The sequence below is a fragment of the Odocoileus virginianus genome, chromosome 11, assembly GCF_023699985.2.
Source record: "Odocoileus virginianus isolate 20LAN1187 ecotype Illinois chromosome 11, Ovbor_1.2, whole genome shotgun sequence".
Classification (NCBI taxonomy): domain Eukaryota; kingdom Metazoa; phylum Chordata; class Mammalia; order Artiodactyla; family Cervidae; genus Odocoileus; species Odocoileus virginianus.
The window spans coordinates 8,281,785-8,301,249 of record NC_069684.1 but is presented as its reverse complement, the minus strand read 5'-3'; the positions used below and the strand labels follow the sequence as shown (position 1 = coordinate 8,301,249).

General features: G+C 42.2%; 1 protein-coding gene and 1 long non-coding RNA gene across 6 annotated transcripts in view; one reads left to right on the top strand and one right to left on the bottom strand.

Moving 5' to 3' along the window:
* Positions 1–756: 756 nt before the first annotated feature.
* Positions 757–17,774, bottom strand: LOC110129851 (uncharacterized). The gene is made up of 4 exons (XR_002311631.2): positions 17,585–17,774; positions 15,963–16,101; positions 15,793–15,885; positions 757–1,122 (listed from the first exon to the last, which is right to left on the bottom strand). It is a non-coding gene; the product is annotated as an uncharacterized lncRNA (long non-coding RNA).
* KCNH1 (potassium voltage-gated channel subfamily H member 1) overlaps positions 14,743–19,465 on the top strand; it is a 440,397-nt gene continuing 435,674 nt past the window's right edge. For 2 of the 5 annotated variants that reach the window (XM_070473885.1, XM_070473884.1), the window contains exon 1: positions 14,744–15,067. In XM_070473885.1, the coding sequence (XP_070329986.1) occupies positions 14,989–15,067 (79 nt within the window). In that variant the 5' untranslated portion in view covers positions 14,744–14,988. Of the gene's footprint in view, positions 15,068–19,465 lie in introns of all 5 variants that reach the window. The other 3 variants (XM_070473887.1, XM_070473886.1, XR_011490223.1) reach the window with 2 other exon arrangements.

Here is a 19,465-nt window from a genome sequence, read left to right as displayed (position 1 = left end):
AATCAGCAATGTACATCATGCATAAATTAAAACACATTTATTTTTCCATCATACTGGTCCTCTAAAAAGCAAGCTATAATAATAGACTTCTAAACTCAAGTTTTAATATATGTTTTAGACATGATCATTCAGATTTAGTAGTGACAGTAACACAATAGCCTCATGTTCCTGTACCATGCTAGAAGGCTCATTCCAATTGCATTTAGTAAGTACTCTTATCTTTTCTTGTTACTTTTTTCCTTAACATATTAAAAAAAAAAACTAGGTATCTTACTGGAGATGAAGAAACTTAGATACTATTCAGAATCTGCATTTTGACAAAATCCTCAGCGAATCTACTATTAATTAATTTATTTTTTGGTAAATATGTGAGGTTTAAAATTACCCTTAAATTGGTTCTGCTTGACTCTAAAGCTTCTGTTTTCAACCACAAGGCTGATGTGACTCCAGTCAGAGGTTACTTTTACTTCTTTGCTCTTCAGTACTGTGCTCAGTCGTGTGTGACCCTGTGACCACTGGACTGTAGCCCACTAGGCTCTTCTGTCCATGGGATTTTCCAGGCAAGAATAATGGAGTGGATTGCTGTTTCCTATTCCAGGGGATCTTCCTGACCCAGGGACTGAACCACTGTGCTACCTGGGAAACCTCTTCAGTGCTGAGTTAGCTCTAAATTAACTGTATCTGTCAGAGTGTTACTGAAAGAGTGTGTAGTGGGGTCTGGCTGCTCACCTCTCAAAAGCCAATAAACAGGCCAGGTTGGCGATAAGGAAAGTTTGCTTTATTTCAGATGCTGGCAATTGCAGAGGGGGAGGGTGGTGGACATCTGTCCAAAGGCCCACTACCATCCCCTCCCCACAAGCAGGAGGTGAGAGTTTTTATAGACAGAGTTGGTGGGGGGGCTACATGCCAAAACAGCACAATCATCTCTAACAGTCACCTTCAAATTGATCATCAGTGGTCTGACCAGTGTCATCTTGGTTGTTTTAGGTAGAGTTCATCTTCAGTTCCAGGATCCATTTGCTCCCATTTCTTAGCATCCAGGTCTCGGAATTGTGGCAGCTCATGTCCTGGGTACAGTCTGGTCATCCTGTAGTTAACTTCTCCCACTTGGGGTTTCAGCATCTGTAAGACAGATCACAGGGTCCTTGACTATGCATAATGACTACGTTACTATTGATTGGTCTCCTTTGGTTGTCTTCTTTGTTTTTGTATTTCTCACTTCTCTAATTGAACTTATTCTTTGACTGAAGCTTTCCACAGATGAAAGGCAGGCAGAAGACATGATTGGTGGTCGGGGTTGGGGGGCAAGGACCATAGGGTTCTGCTCTGTTTCAAGAGTCTCAGTATAAGTTGATCCTCAAAAAATGTGGTTAATAAGAAAGATGGTCCTTCCAGGAATCATAGGTGAAAAATGTTGATGCTCCTCAGGAAACAATTCACACATTGTTTCCCACTTCCCCCTGCACTAATGCTAAAATGATTGCTTAAATGCTGACAATATGTGAGAAGCTAATTTTAGTCTTTCCCTGTTAGGAACTAGAAGTATGAAACCATGAATTGGTGATTTGAACAGCTGTCTTACCTTCTCTGCATCACTTTATCAATCACAGCATTGCTCTCTGTCCTGGGTTTTATAAATTTATTTCTAATGGCCACATGTAAAGTCATTTTCCCCGTTCACAAGCTAAAATGCCTGTAATCTGCAATTCTTCCTGTTTTGCCTTCCCAACCCCAACTGAGCATTGGATCACCTATTTTCATGTCATTTCCTGCTCTAGGCAAGCCTGTCTTGCCATGCCAGCTACCTGAGTGGTTCCCTATCATCTCCAAGATCAAGTAGAAACTTTATTCTTGGTTTATGTATGTAACCCACATGTCATTTGTAGATCTATTACCTACCAACACTTAAAAAGTTCACCCCAAACCCCAGGAAGCCAAGTTCCTCTTCAAGATTTCCGTGTCTCTGAATCTTTCACATGAATACTCTTACTTATCAGCTTGGGTTTTAGTGGATAGTCCTTCTGTAGCAACTCAGATATGTAATTCTGCTTGCTAAGTTCTAAAACACGTAAGGAAGTCCATAGAATTTGGCCTTAAAATTAGCTGACTCAAAGAGGACTTTTCAATTTCATTATCTCACAAAGCCCTTTTGACCTAATTTTGCCTATCTGTCCAGTCTCATCTCCATGTGCTGTTTCAAACACACCACGTCCTTCCTCATTCCCCTATTTTAAGAACATGTTACTACTTCTTCTGAAAGCCCCTTTCCAGTCTCCCATAAAAAGATACACACACACACACACACACACACACACACGAATTTATGCTTCTTACACAAATATAAAATAAAAGTACATCAAAGATTTTATTTAGCTCAGTTAATGAAGGAGCTAGTAAGATGCTATGACTAGTTCAAAGGAGAATCTAAAGAATAGAAACATACCTAGATCATTAGGAATAGTTAACTAAATTTCCTTCAAAAATGTTAAACTGGCTTATTCCACATTGGAGGAAGAGAATCAATTGAATTTCCATCAGAAAAGAATCCACTTGTACATCTCTGGACAAGAATCATTTGCATTGCTATAGCTGTCTACAAATTACAGAGTTGTAAATAGCTCAAAGATCACAAAAGACACAAAGAGCACCCAAACCAGACACCTTGGATGGGTGTGCTAGACACCACCTGGTTTTCACTGAAGACATCCTGCAGTCTTTTGGGTTCATTTCTAAGGCTTTCATAATTTTTCTTTATATTGTCTTTCTTTCTACCATCTTCTGCTCCTCTTTTTCCCCGTTTGGTTGATCCATGTTGGCTTCCAGTGGTTAATGCATTTCTTTCTAGACACTCCCCACCCATGTTTAATAGCCTATCAACAGTTTTTTCAGAATCACTATAAGCTAAGCAGTGGTTTGCAAAATGATTCATTTCTTTCTCCTTTTGAACAAAATCAGGAAAATATTTTCCTGTGCTTAGGCTTCTGGTGCCTATAATGTTTCATGCAGCTGGGCATGGAGACTTGAACTAACTTTAACTTGTTGTTCAGTCACTTAGTTGTGTCCGACTGTTTGTGACCCCATGGACTACAACACTGCAGGCAACACTCTCCATCACCATCTCCCGGAGCTTGCTCAAACTCATGCCCATTGAGTCAGTGATGTCACCCAAACATCTCGTCCTCTGTCATCCCCTTCTTCTTTAACTACTTGTACAATTTCTTAATATGTATTCCCAGGTCTTAGACTTCAATTCTTCTTTGTGACTTTGGAAAGTTGAGTACAGTTTAAATAGCATTCTCTTTAACAAAGAAGGTAACAGCAAAAGAAACCTTGAGAAGTCCCATTTTATCTGTCGTGTTACATTTATATGGATGCGTATTCTCCAAATGGTTCTCCTCTGCTGTATATATTCATTTAATTGCTCTAAGAATAAGATTTTGGTTGAATTTTCCATAATTCTCAGAGTACTAAAGAAGTCATTCTCTGACATTTTGTTCACAGGTTGAAACAAACCTCTGGCATTTAACTTTTGTCATTTCTGTGTTTATGTCCTTATAAATGTGAAATACTTGGAGAACCTTAGATGGTTTGGTTTATGTTCCTCTTCACTTTCTTCCTTATTGGGGTGCTGCAGTCCATGGGGTCACAAAGCGTTGGACACGACTGAGCGACTAAACTGACTGACTGAGTCCAAATCATCCATCCCCACCCCATTTCCTTTTTTAATCCTGAGGGAATAAATTCCATGTGTGAAGACTAGCCATGTTTTTCTGCAAGTGGTCATACCTAGAAATACTGATTTAGCATTTGATACTAAACTGAATTTCAATACTATTGACATCACACTGAATCTTTGAGCCCCCTATAGGTCGTGTCACACATCTTGATCTGTTTCATATTGGTTGATCTATTCATGATCTTTACCAGCAATATAACCACATAGCAGATCATCTGATGGCTTTGTGTGTCATATTTGATGAAGATATTTGGTTGATCAAAGTTGATATTAGACTTCATTTTTTTTAGGATTCTTTTAAACAATTTTTTTGGGGGGGAGAAAGAAATGGAAATCCACTCCAGTGTTTACTAGCAACCCATTCCAGTAAATCCCATGGACAGAGGAGCCTGGCAGGCTACAGTCCATGAGGTTGCAAAAGGGTCTGACACAACTTAGCGACTTAGTGACTGAACAACTTTTTTTTTTTAGGCTGCAGTTCTACCAATGAACTGAGGAAGTCAACTGGAAGAGGAAATATCAAAGGATCTTTTGAGAAGCCTGAGAGCAATGAAGACAGCCCCTCAACTTAGCATAAACACCCATCTCCAAGGTCCCATGGTGGAAAGCAGTATTGACAGTTCATGTGTCCTGTAATATGAACCTACTCTAAATCATTCCCTTATAGCACCAAGTAAAGTAAATAAAGGCAAGTGGAAATTATCTATGTTTTAAGATACAAAATAATGTATCTGTTATTTTTGCCAGTTTCACCTGACTAGATTTAGCTCCTTGATAGCAGAACATTTCTGTTCCTCACTGTTGTAGCTCCAGAACTTAGAGTTACTCACGCAGCTGCTTGAACTTTGACTCCTGCAGACTGTTCACATGATAAAGTGAACTTTGAAGCTCTAAATGCTAGACTCAGCATGACAGCAAAGCTTTTCCTGACCTGGCCTTGATCTGGTTTTCTACCCTTTCCTCCTGACCTTGCTTGGGCAGCAACACTTTCACATATTTGTGCTCATTGCTTTGGTTGTAGCTCTGGTTTTGTTTTTTGGTCCTCAGGTAATTCTTTTCATTTCATGTTATTCAATTAAAAGCACATATACACATGTATATGTATAACTGAATTACTTTGCTATATACCTGAAATTAATACAATGTTGTCCATCAACTATGCTCCAAGATAAACTAAAAATTAAGAAAATATAAATATATAATTATACATAGTATGTTGTGCACATATATAATATATATAAAACTTTATCATTTATTAATTTTATTCAGATTTTTAAAATATTTGTGATAGGATGGTTTTGCAGTATTCTCCAAATCCAAAGTCCTTTTCCATCTCTCTCTATTTTAAACATTTCTGTGTAATTATATTCCAAGTGAGATTTTTTTAAACAATCACAAGATTGATTCTGTTTTGTTTTTATCTGATGTAAGTATTTATTTTAATAAGAAAATTTAGGTGGTGCTAATGGTAAAGAACCCACCTGCCAAAGCAGGAGACTTAAGAGATGCAGGTTTGATCCCTGGGTTGGGAAAATCCCCTGAAGGAGGGCATGGTAACCCTCTCCAGTACTCTTGCCTGGAAGATTCCATGGACAGAGGAGCCTGGTGGTCTACATACAGCCCATGGGGTTGCAAAAAGTTGGACACAACTGAAGCAATTATGCATGTGTGCGTGTGCACACACACACAAACACATGCATTGTGATGACTGACATATTTTGGTGTATTTCTGCCACTTTTAATGTGTATTTTAATCTGCCATATTAATTCTTTATATCTTTTCTCTCTTTACATGGCATATTTTGATTTGATTATATTTTCTTTATGCCCATTCTTATTTCCCATCACTGGTCTGAAAGTTATAAATTTTCTAACAGAGTCTAAAATTTAGCAGTCTTGCTATTATAAGACAAAGATTTTGAAACATTTATGTTTCCATTATTCATTCTGCTTTTATCAAGTATTTTACTGTCACCATATTTTTAACACTCCTCTAATTTATCTGTTATTGTCCTCACTATCTAGAAGTCAATATTTATTTGTGTCTACACCATGATTTTACCAGTTTCTCTTTCATTATTGCATCATGTAATCCACTTTTTTTTCTTCTAGTTCTTTTTTTCCTAATTCTTAGTTAGTTCTTTCAGCAAGTGTTCATAAGTTTTAGCCTGTCTCTGTTAATGTCTTTAGTTTATCTTCCCTTTAAAATGGATTCAGATGGATATGAAAAAAATTCAAACATACAGAAAATTGGAAAGACTCGTACAGTGAACACTTACATACCAACCATACAGATTCTGCTATCACTAATATTGTGATGTTTTTGTTTTATCATGTCTTTTTATCTTATTTTTTTGATGCATTTCAAAATAAGTTGTAGACATCCATATACTTTACTCCTAAATGATTAGCCTGAATATAACTAGCTAGGGTTCAATATGTAGAGTTTCTTTTTTGAAATAAGCTATACATAAAACTCAAATGATTCATTTTTTGAGTTTTGACAGATCATATACATGCATAACCCCCACTTTCATGAAGATATAGAATATGTTCTTATTACTCCTGAAAATTTCATCGTGTCCCTCCCTAGGCAATCCTCAGTATCCCCCTTGAAAGACAAACATTGCTCTGATTTCTTTTTCACCTTAACTTATGTGCTTGTTCTAGAACTCTGTATGAATGAAATAACATACTGTATACTCTTTAGTCTAAGGCTTTTTCACTCAATGTAATGTGTTGAGATTCATCTGTTTGCCTTTCTTTGTTTCCTTTTGTTACTTTGCAGCATTCAGTCTTATTGGTACACCTTGGTTTGTTTGTTTATTCTGCTGGTGATGGACACATGCTGCTTTTAGTCTTTGACAGTTATGAATGAAGCTGATACAAACAAATATTTTTTGAATGTATGTGGAATTTCTGGGGTATGGGATGGGTGAATAGTTATCGATAGTTTTTTAAGAAATGGCCAGGTTGTTTCCAAAGAGTTTTTTTTTGTTTTGTTTTGTTTTTTATCATTTCAGACTCTCACAGTGATGTTTGAGAGTTCTGTTGGTTCTACATTCTTTTTTTTTTCCATTTATTTTTATTAGTTGGAGGCTAATTACTTTACAACATTGCAGTGGTTTTTGTCATACATTGAAATGAATTAGCTATGGATTTACATGAATTCCCCATCCCGGTCCCCCCTCCCACCTCCGTCTCCACCCGATCCCTCTGGGTCTTCCCAGTGCACCAGGCCCGAGCACTTGTCTCATGCATCCAAACTGGGCTGGTGATCTGTTTCACCCTAGATAATATACATGTTTCGATGCTGTTCTCTTGAAACATCCCACCCTCGCCTTCTCCCACAGAGTCCAGAAGTCTGTTCTATACATCTGAGTCTCTTTTTCTGTTTTGCATATAGGGTTATCGTTACCATCTTTTTAAATTCCATATATATGTGTTAGTATACTGTAATGGTCTTTATCTTTCTGGCTTACTTCGCTCTGTATAATGGGCTCCAGTTTCATCCACCTCATTAGAACTGATTCAAATGAATTCTTTTTAATGGCTGAGTAATATTCCATGGTGTATATGTACCACAGCTTCCTCATCCATTCGTCTGCTGATGGGCATCTAGGTTGCTCCCATGTCCTGGCTATTATAAACAGTGCTGCGATGAACATTGGGGTGCACGTGTCTCTTTCAGATCTGGTTTCCTCAGTGTGTATGCCCAGAAGTGGGATTGCTGGGTCATATGGCAGTTCTATTTCCAGCTTTTTGAGAAATGTCCACACTGTTTTCCATAGTGGCTGTACTAATTTGCATTCCCACCAACAGTGTAAGAGGGTTCCCTTTTCTCCAGACCCTCTCCAGCATTTATTGCTTGTAGACTTTTGGATAGCAGCCGTCCTGACTGGCGTGTAATGGTACCTCATTGTGGTTTTGATTTGCATTTCTCTGATAATGAGTGATGTTGAGCATGTCAGTATTTTGTCCTGTCAGTCTTTTGAAGTTTAGCCATTGTATTGGGAACCACTGGTGTATTGCATCGTTTTTAACTCTCTTGTTAGATTGAGATCTCTCATGTCAATATCATCTTCACATTGTTGTAGCTGATCTATTTTTTTCCTATGATAATTTTTAAGATTTCCTCTTTTCCTTTTATGCTCTGGAGTTTCACTTCTATATGTCTAGGTTTGGATTTGTTTTCATTTATCCTGCCTTTTCAATCTGATAATTTAATTGTGAGATATTTGATTTCTTTAATTCTGGAAAATTTATTCTCATTGTCCCTTTGAATATTGCTTCTTGTCCATATTTGTTTTTATTCCTTAGAGGAGTCTTTTTAGACATATGTTTGAGCCTTTCACTCCATCCTCTTATCATTTACATTCCCCATCTGTTTATTTCTCTAGGCTATGTTCTGTGTAATTTCCTTTCCAGCTAATTGGGTCTAGACTACTGAATAATATACCCAGGGGATTTTTTTGTTTCCATGTATATTTTAAATTTTGTTTAATTTTGATCAAAATCTGCCTGTTTTTTGTCATAGTGTCTTATTTTCACCCTAAGTTTTACATTTCTTCCTTATTCTTTGAATATACAAAATACACATTTTAAAGCCTCAACTTGCTGCAACCTGCATTGTTTCTCAGTTGCTGTTTTCTCCAATTTTCTATTTGACTTCATTTATGGTGTAGAATTATTTTTGGTATGATTTGTAATTATGTCTGTATGCTTTCTATTGGGGGTAATTTTTATCAGTTGGACCTTAAGGTATATTGGTTGGCAGATGTTTTTCCTGCAGTGGCGGTTTCTGATGGGGCTATGTGACATTTCTGTATAAACTTCTTAGCACAAGATTCCACACTGTGAGGGTAGCTGGGAGAATCCTGTCCCATTAATGTGGAAGACTTAGTGATCTAGGAGTTCCGATTTGTGAAGGTTTACTCTTTCCACCCACGTTCTGGACCAGCTGAGAGCTCAGGCTTGTAGGTTCTATTTTTCCAGGTTCCTGGGTCCAGCAGAGACTCAACTCCAGTTTCCCACCATGAATGAGGCCTCTGTCCTCAGACCCGTCACACAAATACCAAAACTGCACACCCGTAGCATTTCTTTGGGGGTTACACTCCCCTGCGGCTCCCCATGTATTCCCACAACTGCAATGGAGTCCTGCCTATTTTTGACCTCTTTTGATCTTGGCAGTATATTGAAGATAAGCTTAAAAACAATTTATTTGGCATTTCTGTATGTTTGGGTTAGAAGGGCAATTCTTACTAGCTCAGTCTGCTATCTGGATTGTAACTTTCTAATTATTCTTTAAACCTATTGTAATGTGGCTTTGTCCCCACTATTCCATTGAAAATATTTCCACTAAGGTCTCAAAAGACCAACTGATCATTCTGTCCCAGGGACATTCTCCTGTTTTTACAGCACACAGAGTTCAATCCCTGGCTGCGGAAATAAGATCCCACATGTCACACGACACGGCCAAGAATAAATAAATAAATTTGGGCTTCCCTGGTGGCTTAGCGGTAAAGAATCTGCCTGCAATGCAGGAACCTCAGTAGATGCAGGTTCGATCCCTGGGTCAGGAAGATCCCCTGGAGAAGGCAATGGCAACCCAATATTCTTGCCTGGAGAATTCCACAGACGGAAGAGCCTGGCGGGCTATAGTCCACAGGACTGCAAAGAGTCAGACATGACTGAAGTGACTTAGTACACACGTACATATGCAAATGATGGTGTTCATTACTCTTCCCATTTAAAGACTTCTTTCAAATGGCTTCTCCCAGTTCCCCCTGCTTTCTAGGTTGCTCCTACTTACTCTCGTTTGAAGCTATAAGCGAGTGATTTTCAATCTCTGGCTCTGCCCAGATGTTTCTCTTGGGCTCTGCACTTGTGCATCCAACTTCCTACTCTTGATGAATTCCCACTTCACTTCTGGCTTCTAGATGCAGGGGCCATGGCAGATGAATATCTTCTAAAGGAGTATGATCTGGGGGACTCGAAGACCTTAGGGAAGAGACGAGTCTCAGTGAAGAGAAAGCAGGAAAGTCTTCAGTGAGGAGATCAAGCTGAAATGTAGTTTGTGGACTAAGACAGCAGGGTTTGGAGGACACAACTGAGAGAGGAAAGTAGCTGAAAGGAGAGAAATCATAAAGAAGCTAAGTACTCACTGATTCCTGAGCTTCACAGGGGCAGGTGTCAATCACAACCCTCTTTTCATCCTTAGAACCTATTCCAGCATCTGGTGTATGCTAGACTCTGAGCGAATGTTTGCATAATAAAATGAGATGGTTGTAAATGCTTTGCATTATTTTCCATGAGAGGGATGTGATAAAAGATCTTGTTCTCTTTTGATAGGAGGAAATGAGAAAGAAGGATAGTAGCTTTGGGCATTTAGAAGGATATAACCCAGTGCTGCAAATGTTTAAAAATGCCTATTGGGTTAGCCACAGTTGAGCCTAGCCCCTACATCAGTGTGACACTCTCCAGTCAATTAGATTCATAGGCTGCGATTCTTATGGAGGCAGATTTTCTTCTTTTTCCCAGCACTTGGTGGAGGTAGGTGTCCATAATACGGAATATGCCTATGTATGTACTCAGTTGTGACCAACTCTTTGTGACCCATGGACTGTAGCCGACCAAGCTCCTCTGTCCATGAAATTTTCCAGGCAAGAATACTGGAGTGGGTTTACTCCTCCATTTACTCCTCCAGGGGATTTTCCTGACCCAGGGGTCAAATCCTCATCTCCTGTGTCTCCTGCATGGGCAGGAGGATTCTTTACCACTGAGCCACCTGGGAAGCCCCATAATACAGAACAGATCTTTCCAATGGATATGGCCTCCTCAACACATTTCCTGTACAGCTATTAGAAAATACGTTTTGTGAACAGAAATTACATACAATAAATCAGTCACTGGGTCATATAAGCTGAAATTTCCCATGGATGCTGCATATCCCCCCTCTTTTAGATACTTCATTCAAGGTGGCCAGGGAGGTGAAGTCCCTTCTGGGTTCAGTTTCTCCTATTGATGCTTACTCTTTTCTGCAGAGGAAACACCCTTGTTTTCCCATTCTTCCTCCGAGAACTTCCAGGGCTCATGGGCGACTCTCTTATGTTTGAGAGGTTCTTGGCTTTTGAAGTCTGTTTCCTATACTTCATGATCTTATTGAAAGGAAAAAATGTAATTCTTGTCTTTGCATGATGCCATCTCCCCCCCCCACCCCAACCCCCGGTGTGTGGTACTGTCTTCCTCTTCATTTGCTAGATATTTTTTGTTGGGCTTTGAGATTTTTCTGTCCTCTCCCGAACTCTTTTCCCAGCCATTCTGTAGAGCTCTATCTCCATGCTCTCTCTGAAGTGTCTCCATCACTGTGAACTACTTTTGTGAACTCACCAATTATACCATGGCTTAATTATATATATGAAAACAAAGATTGGTGAAGTTCATCTGTGTTTCATCTCGCCATCTGTTGTATGATACAGACAAACCACATGTTATAATCCAGGAGTAACCACAATACTGAGGGCATAGGAAAAGAAGACCACTGAGACACTGGTTAAGACAGTGGTGTAAAATTTTAAAAGTTTTCATTTTGGACTCTGTATTGTTCTTCGTAGACGTTCTAGACAGAGGTAACCCACTTCCTGCAGAGAGGGACAGAGGCAGTCTAATTGGAACTCTAGCCCCAGTTATTTAAAGTTATTCCTTTGAATAAAAAGTGGCTTTGCCTGTTATATAAAAATACAGAGGCACATTGCTGTACTGTGACTCTCTTACAAAGGTGTTAGGAATTTTGACAAATTTGTAAGATTCAAGTTTGTTCCAACTGACTTTCCTACATTAGAGTGCTAGATCTCAGACAGAACTTTAAGCTGAGCAGCTCCTGGAAGTGAATCCAGAGTGGGAAACAGAAGGTGGGAAGTAAGAGGTAAGGAGCATAATACGCTGCACTGTCTAGCCAGTCCAGACAAAGATGGTGTTTTACTGCACACACGCAACCTAGGCCTGCGCGTAGCCAAGAGAACCTGGCCAAGGCAGGACACAGCTTCACTCCCACAGTCAGAGTGCTGAGGGCCGGCCAAGGGGATGGGGCGGGACAGAGGATGTGTTTTTTTGGAGATGCCATGAGATACTCTCACACTGAGTAGATATAGTGGTTAAAGATTCCTGACTGTTTAAGTGATGTTTGGGGTCTTTTAATTTCTTCAAGGGTGCCACTAAAAATGACAGTATTCAGATTGGTGCCCACACACATACACACAGTGTGTGCCGAGAACCACAGTGGTAGCGCACTTGAAATTAAAAACGGAGGGTACCTCTTTGCCCCTTTTTCTTATCAGGTAACCTGCCATGGCTTTAACATCTCTCACGTCAAATGAATATCATCTGTTTCCTTTACACCCGAGCCCTGGAACATGAGAGCTCATTAAAATCCGAGAAATTTTATTAACTCTCTCTGATAGCTCCCCGTTCCACCCATTCTTTTCTTTATCTTCCTTTCACAAGCAGGATTATGAGGTTGCTTGACAGATTTAATATCATCATGAAAAATCTCCCCTTGGGCCTGCAGTAGATCACATAACCTTAAGAGCCTTATTCAAATGAATTGATTCAAATGAAGTAGGCAGACACCTCCGAACCAGCTCAGCATCAATACATCTCCAAGTTCTCATCCACACTGCTTGTTATCTCATTTGTAATAGAGCAAAGAACCACTAGACGGAGCTAGGGTTTAAGAAATCACTGCTCTGAGCTGGGTGACGGATGTGCCTGGTAGAATGTTACCTTGTGGAAGAAGTATACCATTACTGGTTTCAAAAGCCCGCGCAAGCCTTCCCTAACTCTGCAAACAGCTACCGTTCACTTTGTGTCTCCACAAGGCGAGACAGGGTGATGTCTGTAATGGCCCGATTTATCTGGTCACTCTAATGATGATGTCTGACCGTGGTATAGTACTCTGCAATTGAGGGGGCTCTCCCCTAATCAATTACGTTTGCTCTTCAAGGCATCTCTGAGAGATTGCTGGGCAATCTCTGTATTTGAGAGATGAATAAACTGAGAAGGTATCTACAAACATTAGGATTGTCAGGATGGTTAACCTGGACAGCTGAGGTTGCGCAGTCAGTATCTTGCCTCTTACATCCTTGCGTCAACTGTTGCTTGTCCCAGCATGGAACTGACTAGGAAACGATCAACTCATTCTTTTTGTGGGGCAGTTCCTTAGTCTCTGGTCATACACCCTCTGGGGACATACAGTGAAAAAACAGATAAAGCCCATGTGCAGGTAAAAATCTCCCCAAACAGTCTGAGCTCCTGCCCAGAAATCTTGAGTTGATGTAATTCTTCTTATACCAGGAGGCAGGTGTGAGGACCAACACAGCATCCTGAACAGGGTGGCCCGTCCATCAAGTTAAGGCTGCACTTTTTAAAAATTAATTTATTTTTATTGAACTTTTAATTTTGTATTGGAGTATGCCTAATTAACAATGTTGTGCTGGTTCCAGGTGGACAGCTGAGGGCCTCAGCCATACATATACATGTATCCATTCTCCCCCAAATTTCCCTCCCATTTGGTGTGCCACATAACACCCATCAGAGTTCCCTGTGCTGTACAGTAGGTCCTTGTGGGCTATCCATTTTAAATATACCAGTGTGTGCCTGTCAAGGCTGTGGGTTTTGTGTTTTTGTGTGCTAAGTCATTTAATAGTGTTCGGCTCTTTGCGACCCCATGGACTGTAGCTCACCAGGCTCCTCTGTCCATAGGATTCTCCAGGCAAGAATACTGGAGTGGGTTGCCATGCCCTCCTCCAGGGGATCTTCCCTGCCGGGGGATCAAACCCATGTCTCCTGCACTGGCAGGAGGGTTCTTTACTGCTAGCACCACCTGGGAAGTCCTCTGTGGGTTTTTTTTTTTTCATTTATTTTTATTAGTTGGAGGCTAATTACTTTACAATATTGTAGTGGGTTTTGTCATACATTGACATGAATCAGCCATGGAGTTACATGTATTCCCCATCCCGCTCCCCCCTCCCACCTCCCTCTCCACCCGATCCCTCTGGGTCTTCCGAGTGCACCAGGCCCGAGCACTTGTCTCATGCATCCAACCTGGGCTGGTGATCTGTTTCACCATAGATAATACACATGTTTCGATGCTGTTCTCTCGAAATATCCCACCCTCACCTCCGTGGTTTTTAATTGATGTCAAATGTCTGGGGAAGCTTCCCACCCCAACCCCAACCTCCAAGCATTTGCCCTCAGGGACAAGCCCCATCCCACCTGTTTAGATGTTTGTCAGACAGCTTGTTTGTTTCCTAATCTTACACACAGATCATAACAGGCTGTGATTCTGCTAACAAACAAACAAAAAACCTTTCTGTATATATACATGTATTCTCTTGGTCTTTGCTAAAACTCACTGGATAAGATTGGAAATCGAGACAGCCCTCAAACTTGTCAAATGTCTGGAGCGTGCGTTTTTGACTCTGGGTTATCTTTAAAAACAACCCAAGACAGCTCTTCTGGAGTCCAACCCGTTAGTCCCTCTGCAAGCCTGACCCGTTAGGTACCTCATTAATGAATGGTCGAACACTGGCTTCAGAATGCAGGTGGGGCAACTTTCACAATGAGGCTAGGAGACCCTAGAGGGCCAGCAGGAAGGGGCTTCAAGAGCTTTAGAGGTCCCAAGGGTTCCGGCCTGGAACGGAGCACGGGAGGAGAGGTATAGTGTCTCGTTCCTCCAAGACTCCCTGCGACCTCGTAGGGAGTGAACCCGCCGAGAGACAGCAGCTCCAACATCCCCCTCGCCACCCAACCCAAGGCGCGCCCTGTGCACGCTTCCCGGCTGTGCCCAGAGCGCGGCGCTGCCGGTCCAGCCTTCGCCCGCCGCGGCGCTCGGCTTCCCGGCAGCTGCGGGAGCGCCCCGCTCGGCCTCCCGCAGGCCGGCGGAGGACACGCGCCCGGTAGGGGGCGCCGCGGGCCCGGTTGCGGCGGCTCCCCCCCACCCCGCCCACCCGGAGGCGGCTGCGGCGCGGCGAGCCCCGCGCGAGTACACTGCGAGGCGGGCCGCGGGGAGGCAGGCGCGAAGAGGGCGCGAGGGTGGCAGCCGGAGGGAGCCGCCGCCGCCCCTGCCCGCCCGGGTCCCCGTGGGGCGCATGGGGCGCTTCCAGCCGGGATCGCTCGCGGGCCCCGCGCCCAGCTTGCTGCTGCCGTGAGTCGCCGCGCCGGGACGCCCCCCCAGACCCCGACCTGCCGGGAGGATGACCATGGCTGGGGGCAGGAAGGGACTGGTGGCCCCGCAAAACACATTTCTGGAGAACATTGTCCGGCGGTCCAATGGTAAGAGGTGCATTCGGATTTGACACCCCGGCTTTTTATCCGTGCCTTTATTGCAGACGCCTCCCGCCGCTCGGCGCCAGCAGATGCAGCAGAACCCCGGGGCTCTGCTGGGAGCCGCGGCGTGGGGCTGACTCCTGGGGGCTGGGAAGGGTGGGTAGAGCGGGGAGGGTCTAACGGGTCCCCATCCCAAGAGGAGCGCTCTCCTGGGGTCGCTTTTGGGGACCTTTCGCGCACCTTCTTGGTCTCCTCTCCAGGGAGTGTACCAGCTGATGAGCAAAGTCCCGGGAAAAGTGATGGGAAGCTGGTCGCGGCAGGAACGGCAGCGCCTTCCCCTTCGGTACTGCTCGCCCCTCCGTTAAGGCTCTCCAGGTTCTCTGGCCGCTGCCCACGGCGCCGCCTCCCCCAGGAGAGAGAGCCCCAGGAGAGACCGGCACCTCCGAGTCCCGGCCCCGAGGGATGGGAGGATGCGGCTGCTTCCACCTCCCACCCAGGCACCTGAAAAGTCCGAGGGGTAGGGACGTGGGAACCTAGGGACGTGCTGCAGGCTGCCGGATTCCACCTCCTCACCCACCCACACCCTTCGAAGTTAAGGCTCACGAAGGGCAGAGTTTCCTGAACTCGAGTGCAAAGTGGAGGGGCGCAGGTACAGACCTGTCATCGTTCCTCTCTTCCAAACCACAGCAGTGTTTTATAACTCTTGCTCCCCTGTATATTCTCAAACTTACCCAAACTGTGACTGTATCCATTGCTCGATAAACCAGAGCTCCAGCCCCTCTCTTTCCCAGTGGCATTGAGATGGTATGAGGTGTTGGGAAGTCCTAGGAGCAGGGATAGAATGCAATCATTTCAAACGCCTTTAGTACTCCCAGCAGAGCTTCCAGGGTAAAGCGCTTACAGAGCAGTTGGAAGAGCTCAGCAGTTGGAAGATGCAGTGCACAGCCGTTCATCAAACAGGCTAAAATGACAGAGGCCAAGCCTAGAGATGTTCTGTACAGGCTCCTGGTCCCCATCTCCTTCCAGAGTCAGATGCCATTCTGTTGGGAGGAGGTGAAGAGCCAACTCAGGAAATGGGTTTTTAACATGTATAAATATCACTGTTGCTGAGCCTGAAGGAGACTGTGTTAAAACTCTGCACTTCTATTAGGATTTAGTTTGGGATTCAGGGGAAGGGCATGAAAGTGACTTATGCTACTAGAAAATACTCCTTGTAATTAAAAACAGATTTAAACTTATCTTCTAGTAAATAACCTATCAACTAGGATAGCAAATCATCATGTATTATTCAGGCACTTTGTAGAAATATGCCTCTTGAAGAATTTCTGGTCAATCACCTTGCCTTTCAAAGTGAAAGTCGCTCAGTCCTGTCTGACTCTTTGCTACCCCGTGATCTATACAGTCTACGGAATTCTCCAGGCCAGAATACTGGAGTGGGTAGCCTTTCCCTTCTCTAGGGGATCTTCCCAACCCAGAGATCGAACCCAGGTCTCCCACATTGCAAGCGGATTCTTTACCAGCTGAGCCACAAGGGAAGCCCTTTTCCTTCCAAGGGCTTCCTCAAACTCAGGTGGCTTTCGAACAGTCCCAGCCATTACCCGAGGAGAGAAGAGAATGTTAATTACTACGTGAACAGCCACGATAAACTCTTGGTGAAAAAGCTGCAGGTGATCATGGCTTTTTAAGTAAAATCGCTATTTAAGAGTTAATTTTCTGGGATTGCTGTTGTTATTGGCCTGTTGTGGGTTATCGAGGGATTCTTGCTGTTTGAGGATCCCATTGATAATGGCATCAACTTTCTCATAAGTAGCAATGACAACTGCATTTTTTTGATGAAGAGGTAGTGTCCTTTAAATATGAGGGCAGACTGTATCTAATGTATACCTTATCATGTTTTTGAGTGAAGAGAGTAGTAAGAGAATCTTAAATGTGACAATCACAAGGTTCCTTAGGCTTGTAGCAGGAAATGAAGAATCATGGAGCTAATAACCACAGTAAAAAATGATAAAAAAAAAAAAAGATACGAATTCTGGAGCTGACACAATTACAAAAACTCCTGGAACTGAGAAGGCAGAATACCTTCTGATTTGGTTGGTCTTCTTGGAGCTTCCTCCCCTCTGTAAGCAGACATGGAATGTTAAAAGAATAAGTAGCAGGCAACATTGTTAGCACTGGTGCTTTAATTTCAGCTCCAATTTCAACAACTTGACTTCAATTAACTAACCAACCAAAACAACATCAACAACAAAACCAAACATCTTGGGAGGAGAGAAGGATGAACATTTAAAATGATCTACTGTTTCAAGGTTGTGAGATTTTAGTTTTTAGTGATCCCTGTCTTCGTATTTCCTGAGCCCAAATAGGAAAAACAATCTGTACTCTTGGAACTATCACAATATCTACAAGCATCATGTTATTTTACTGTGATGGAAAAAATCTATTTAAAAATATTGATTGTCTCCTTCTAGAATCCACCAGCCCTTTTGGGGGGGGGGGGCATGAAAGTGTTTAAATAGCGTTTACCTTAAAATAACAATACTTTTTGATCATTTTCTTAAGTATTTTCTCCCAGTGGTCCTATGCAGTATTGTTCCTCTTTTACAGATCAAAACACTGAGTCCCAGGAATGTTAAGTGACTTATTGGAAGTGGCAGGCAGACAGCGCCTGAGGCAGCTCTTCAGAAGGAATCATTCATCTTTCTTATAGCATCATTGTTTCTCCAGCCATTGTGACTTAGCTTGTAGAACTGTTTTCATCATCCTTTAAAAAATCTCTCATTATGTGCTAATGGATAATAGAGCTGGCTTTGTTCTGGGGTATTTGAATCTCTGGTATCTGGAAAATCATAGAACTGAGACAGGCCTTAGATGCTTTGTCGTCTACCTCTCCTTCCCTAACACAGTATAAATGAAGAAATGAAAGCAAGTTAATGTTCTCAAAGATTTAAGGGCAGAACTGATGAACCCCTAAGCCCTTTGACCCCAGTGTCATGCTTCTTATAGTATACCTTGAAGTGACCTTCCTTGTATTACCATTATTTTCTCTAGAGAAGCACAATTTCCCAGTGGAGATTGAATAAAATGTTACAACAACAAGAACAGCATCCACTTTGGCTAACAGCCTTGCTGCCACATCCAAGCAGAATCACAGGGCAAGGGACAAGCTAATTCTGTTTCAAGGAAGGGCAGTATTTTCACCTTTGTCAGTGGTTTAGTTGGAGTCACAGATGGGGTAACAGCACTTGTCTGTATGCCTTTCGTAGAGTATTAAGTCACTTTCCATGGAATATCACCTTTGATTCTCATACGCCAGCAAAGGAGGTGCAGTGTCTCCATTTTAGAATTTCAGGGATTATGAATCTTCAGGTTAAGTCATTTACTTACATTTGGTCAGTAAGAGGCAGCTCAGGGACTAGACAACAGTTGTTGTTCTTACTGGTTTTTTTCATTCAACAGAGATTTATTGAGCATATTTATTGAATGCTGGGGATATAGTAGAAAGCAGGAGATCCTCTTTACCTTTAGGAAGTTACATTCTAGTGAGTCTGGGTCCAAGGACCCCACTCCAATTCCACAGTGTTTCCTGGCTGCAACTCTTATTTAGATCTGAAAAAAGTTTAAAAGATTCCTGGTCTTGGTGGGACTTAAATCTAGTTTAATTTTCTTTTATATATCCTGAAGCTATTTGAAAGAAATTACCTGTTTGTTTTTTGTTTTTGCTTAGCTGTAAGTAGTCAGAGGGCATAATTAGCACCCCGGATTGGATTTGATTTTGATTATCATCATTTCAGATTCTTATACTGACTTCATGGCCACATAGGCAAAGCCAGCCTGTTTCTCTTGATATTCATGTTTGAAAAGTGTTATTCCAGAATATTTTTTGATGGTTGCTTAAATCTGTAGCACTTACTGTCAGAATGCTCGCTGAAGCAAATAGATCTGTCTTAGGAAGGCTGTCAGACCTCAGTGCCAGAAAACTACAAAAATATTACCCTAAATGGTCCCATTCTAGGCAGAACATATGTTTTAGTGTTCGTAAACCTCTATCAAACAATTGTAGGTGCCAGTTAAGAACCCATGCATGTTAGCAGAAGTGAAACGCGACACATTTGGGCACAGATTTATGCACATGTATAATTTACAGATCGCTAAATCAGCTGTGTTTTTGTACAGCGTTAAGCTGGTTCAGGTTGTTATAAGTACTTAGCAAACAGGATGAGCGCCGTGGGTAATGTTGTGTCTCCTCAGAAAGTGTTGAGCCCTGGGAATATTTATGAAACAGAAAACTGGTTAAAGTCCATTATTGCTCTGAACGAGGAGTAGGTGGTAATCTGAATTATTACCAGTTCAACAGAATTGTTGTTTTTTTTTCCTTGTAATATGTTCAAAGATAATCCTCAACCT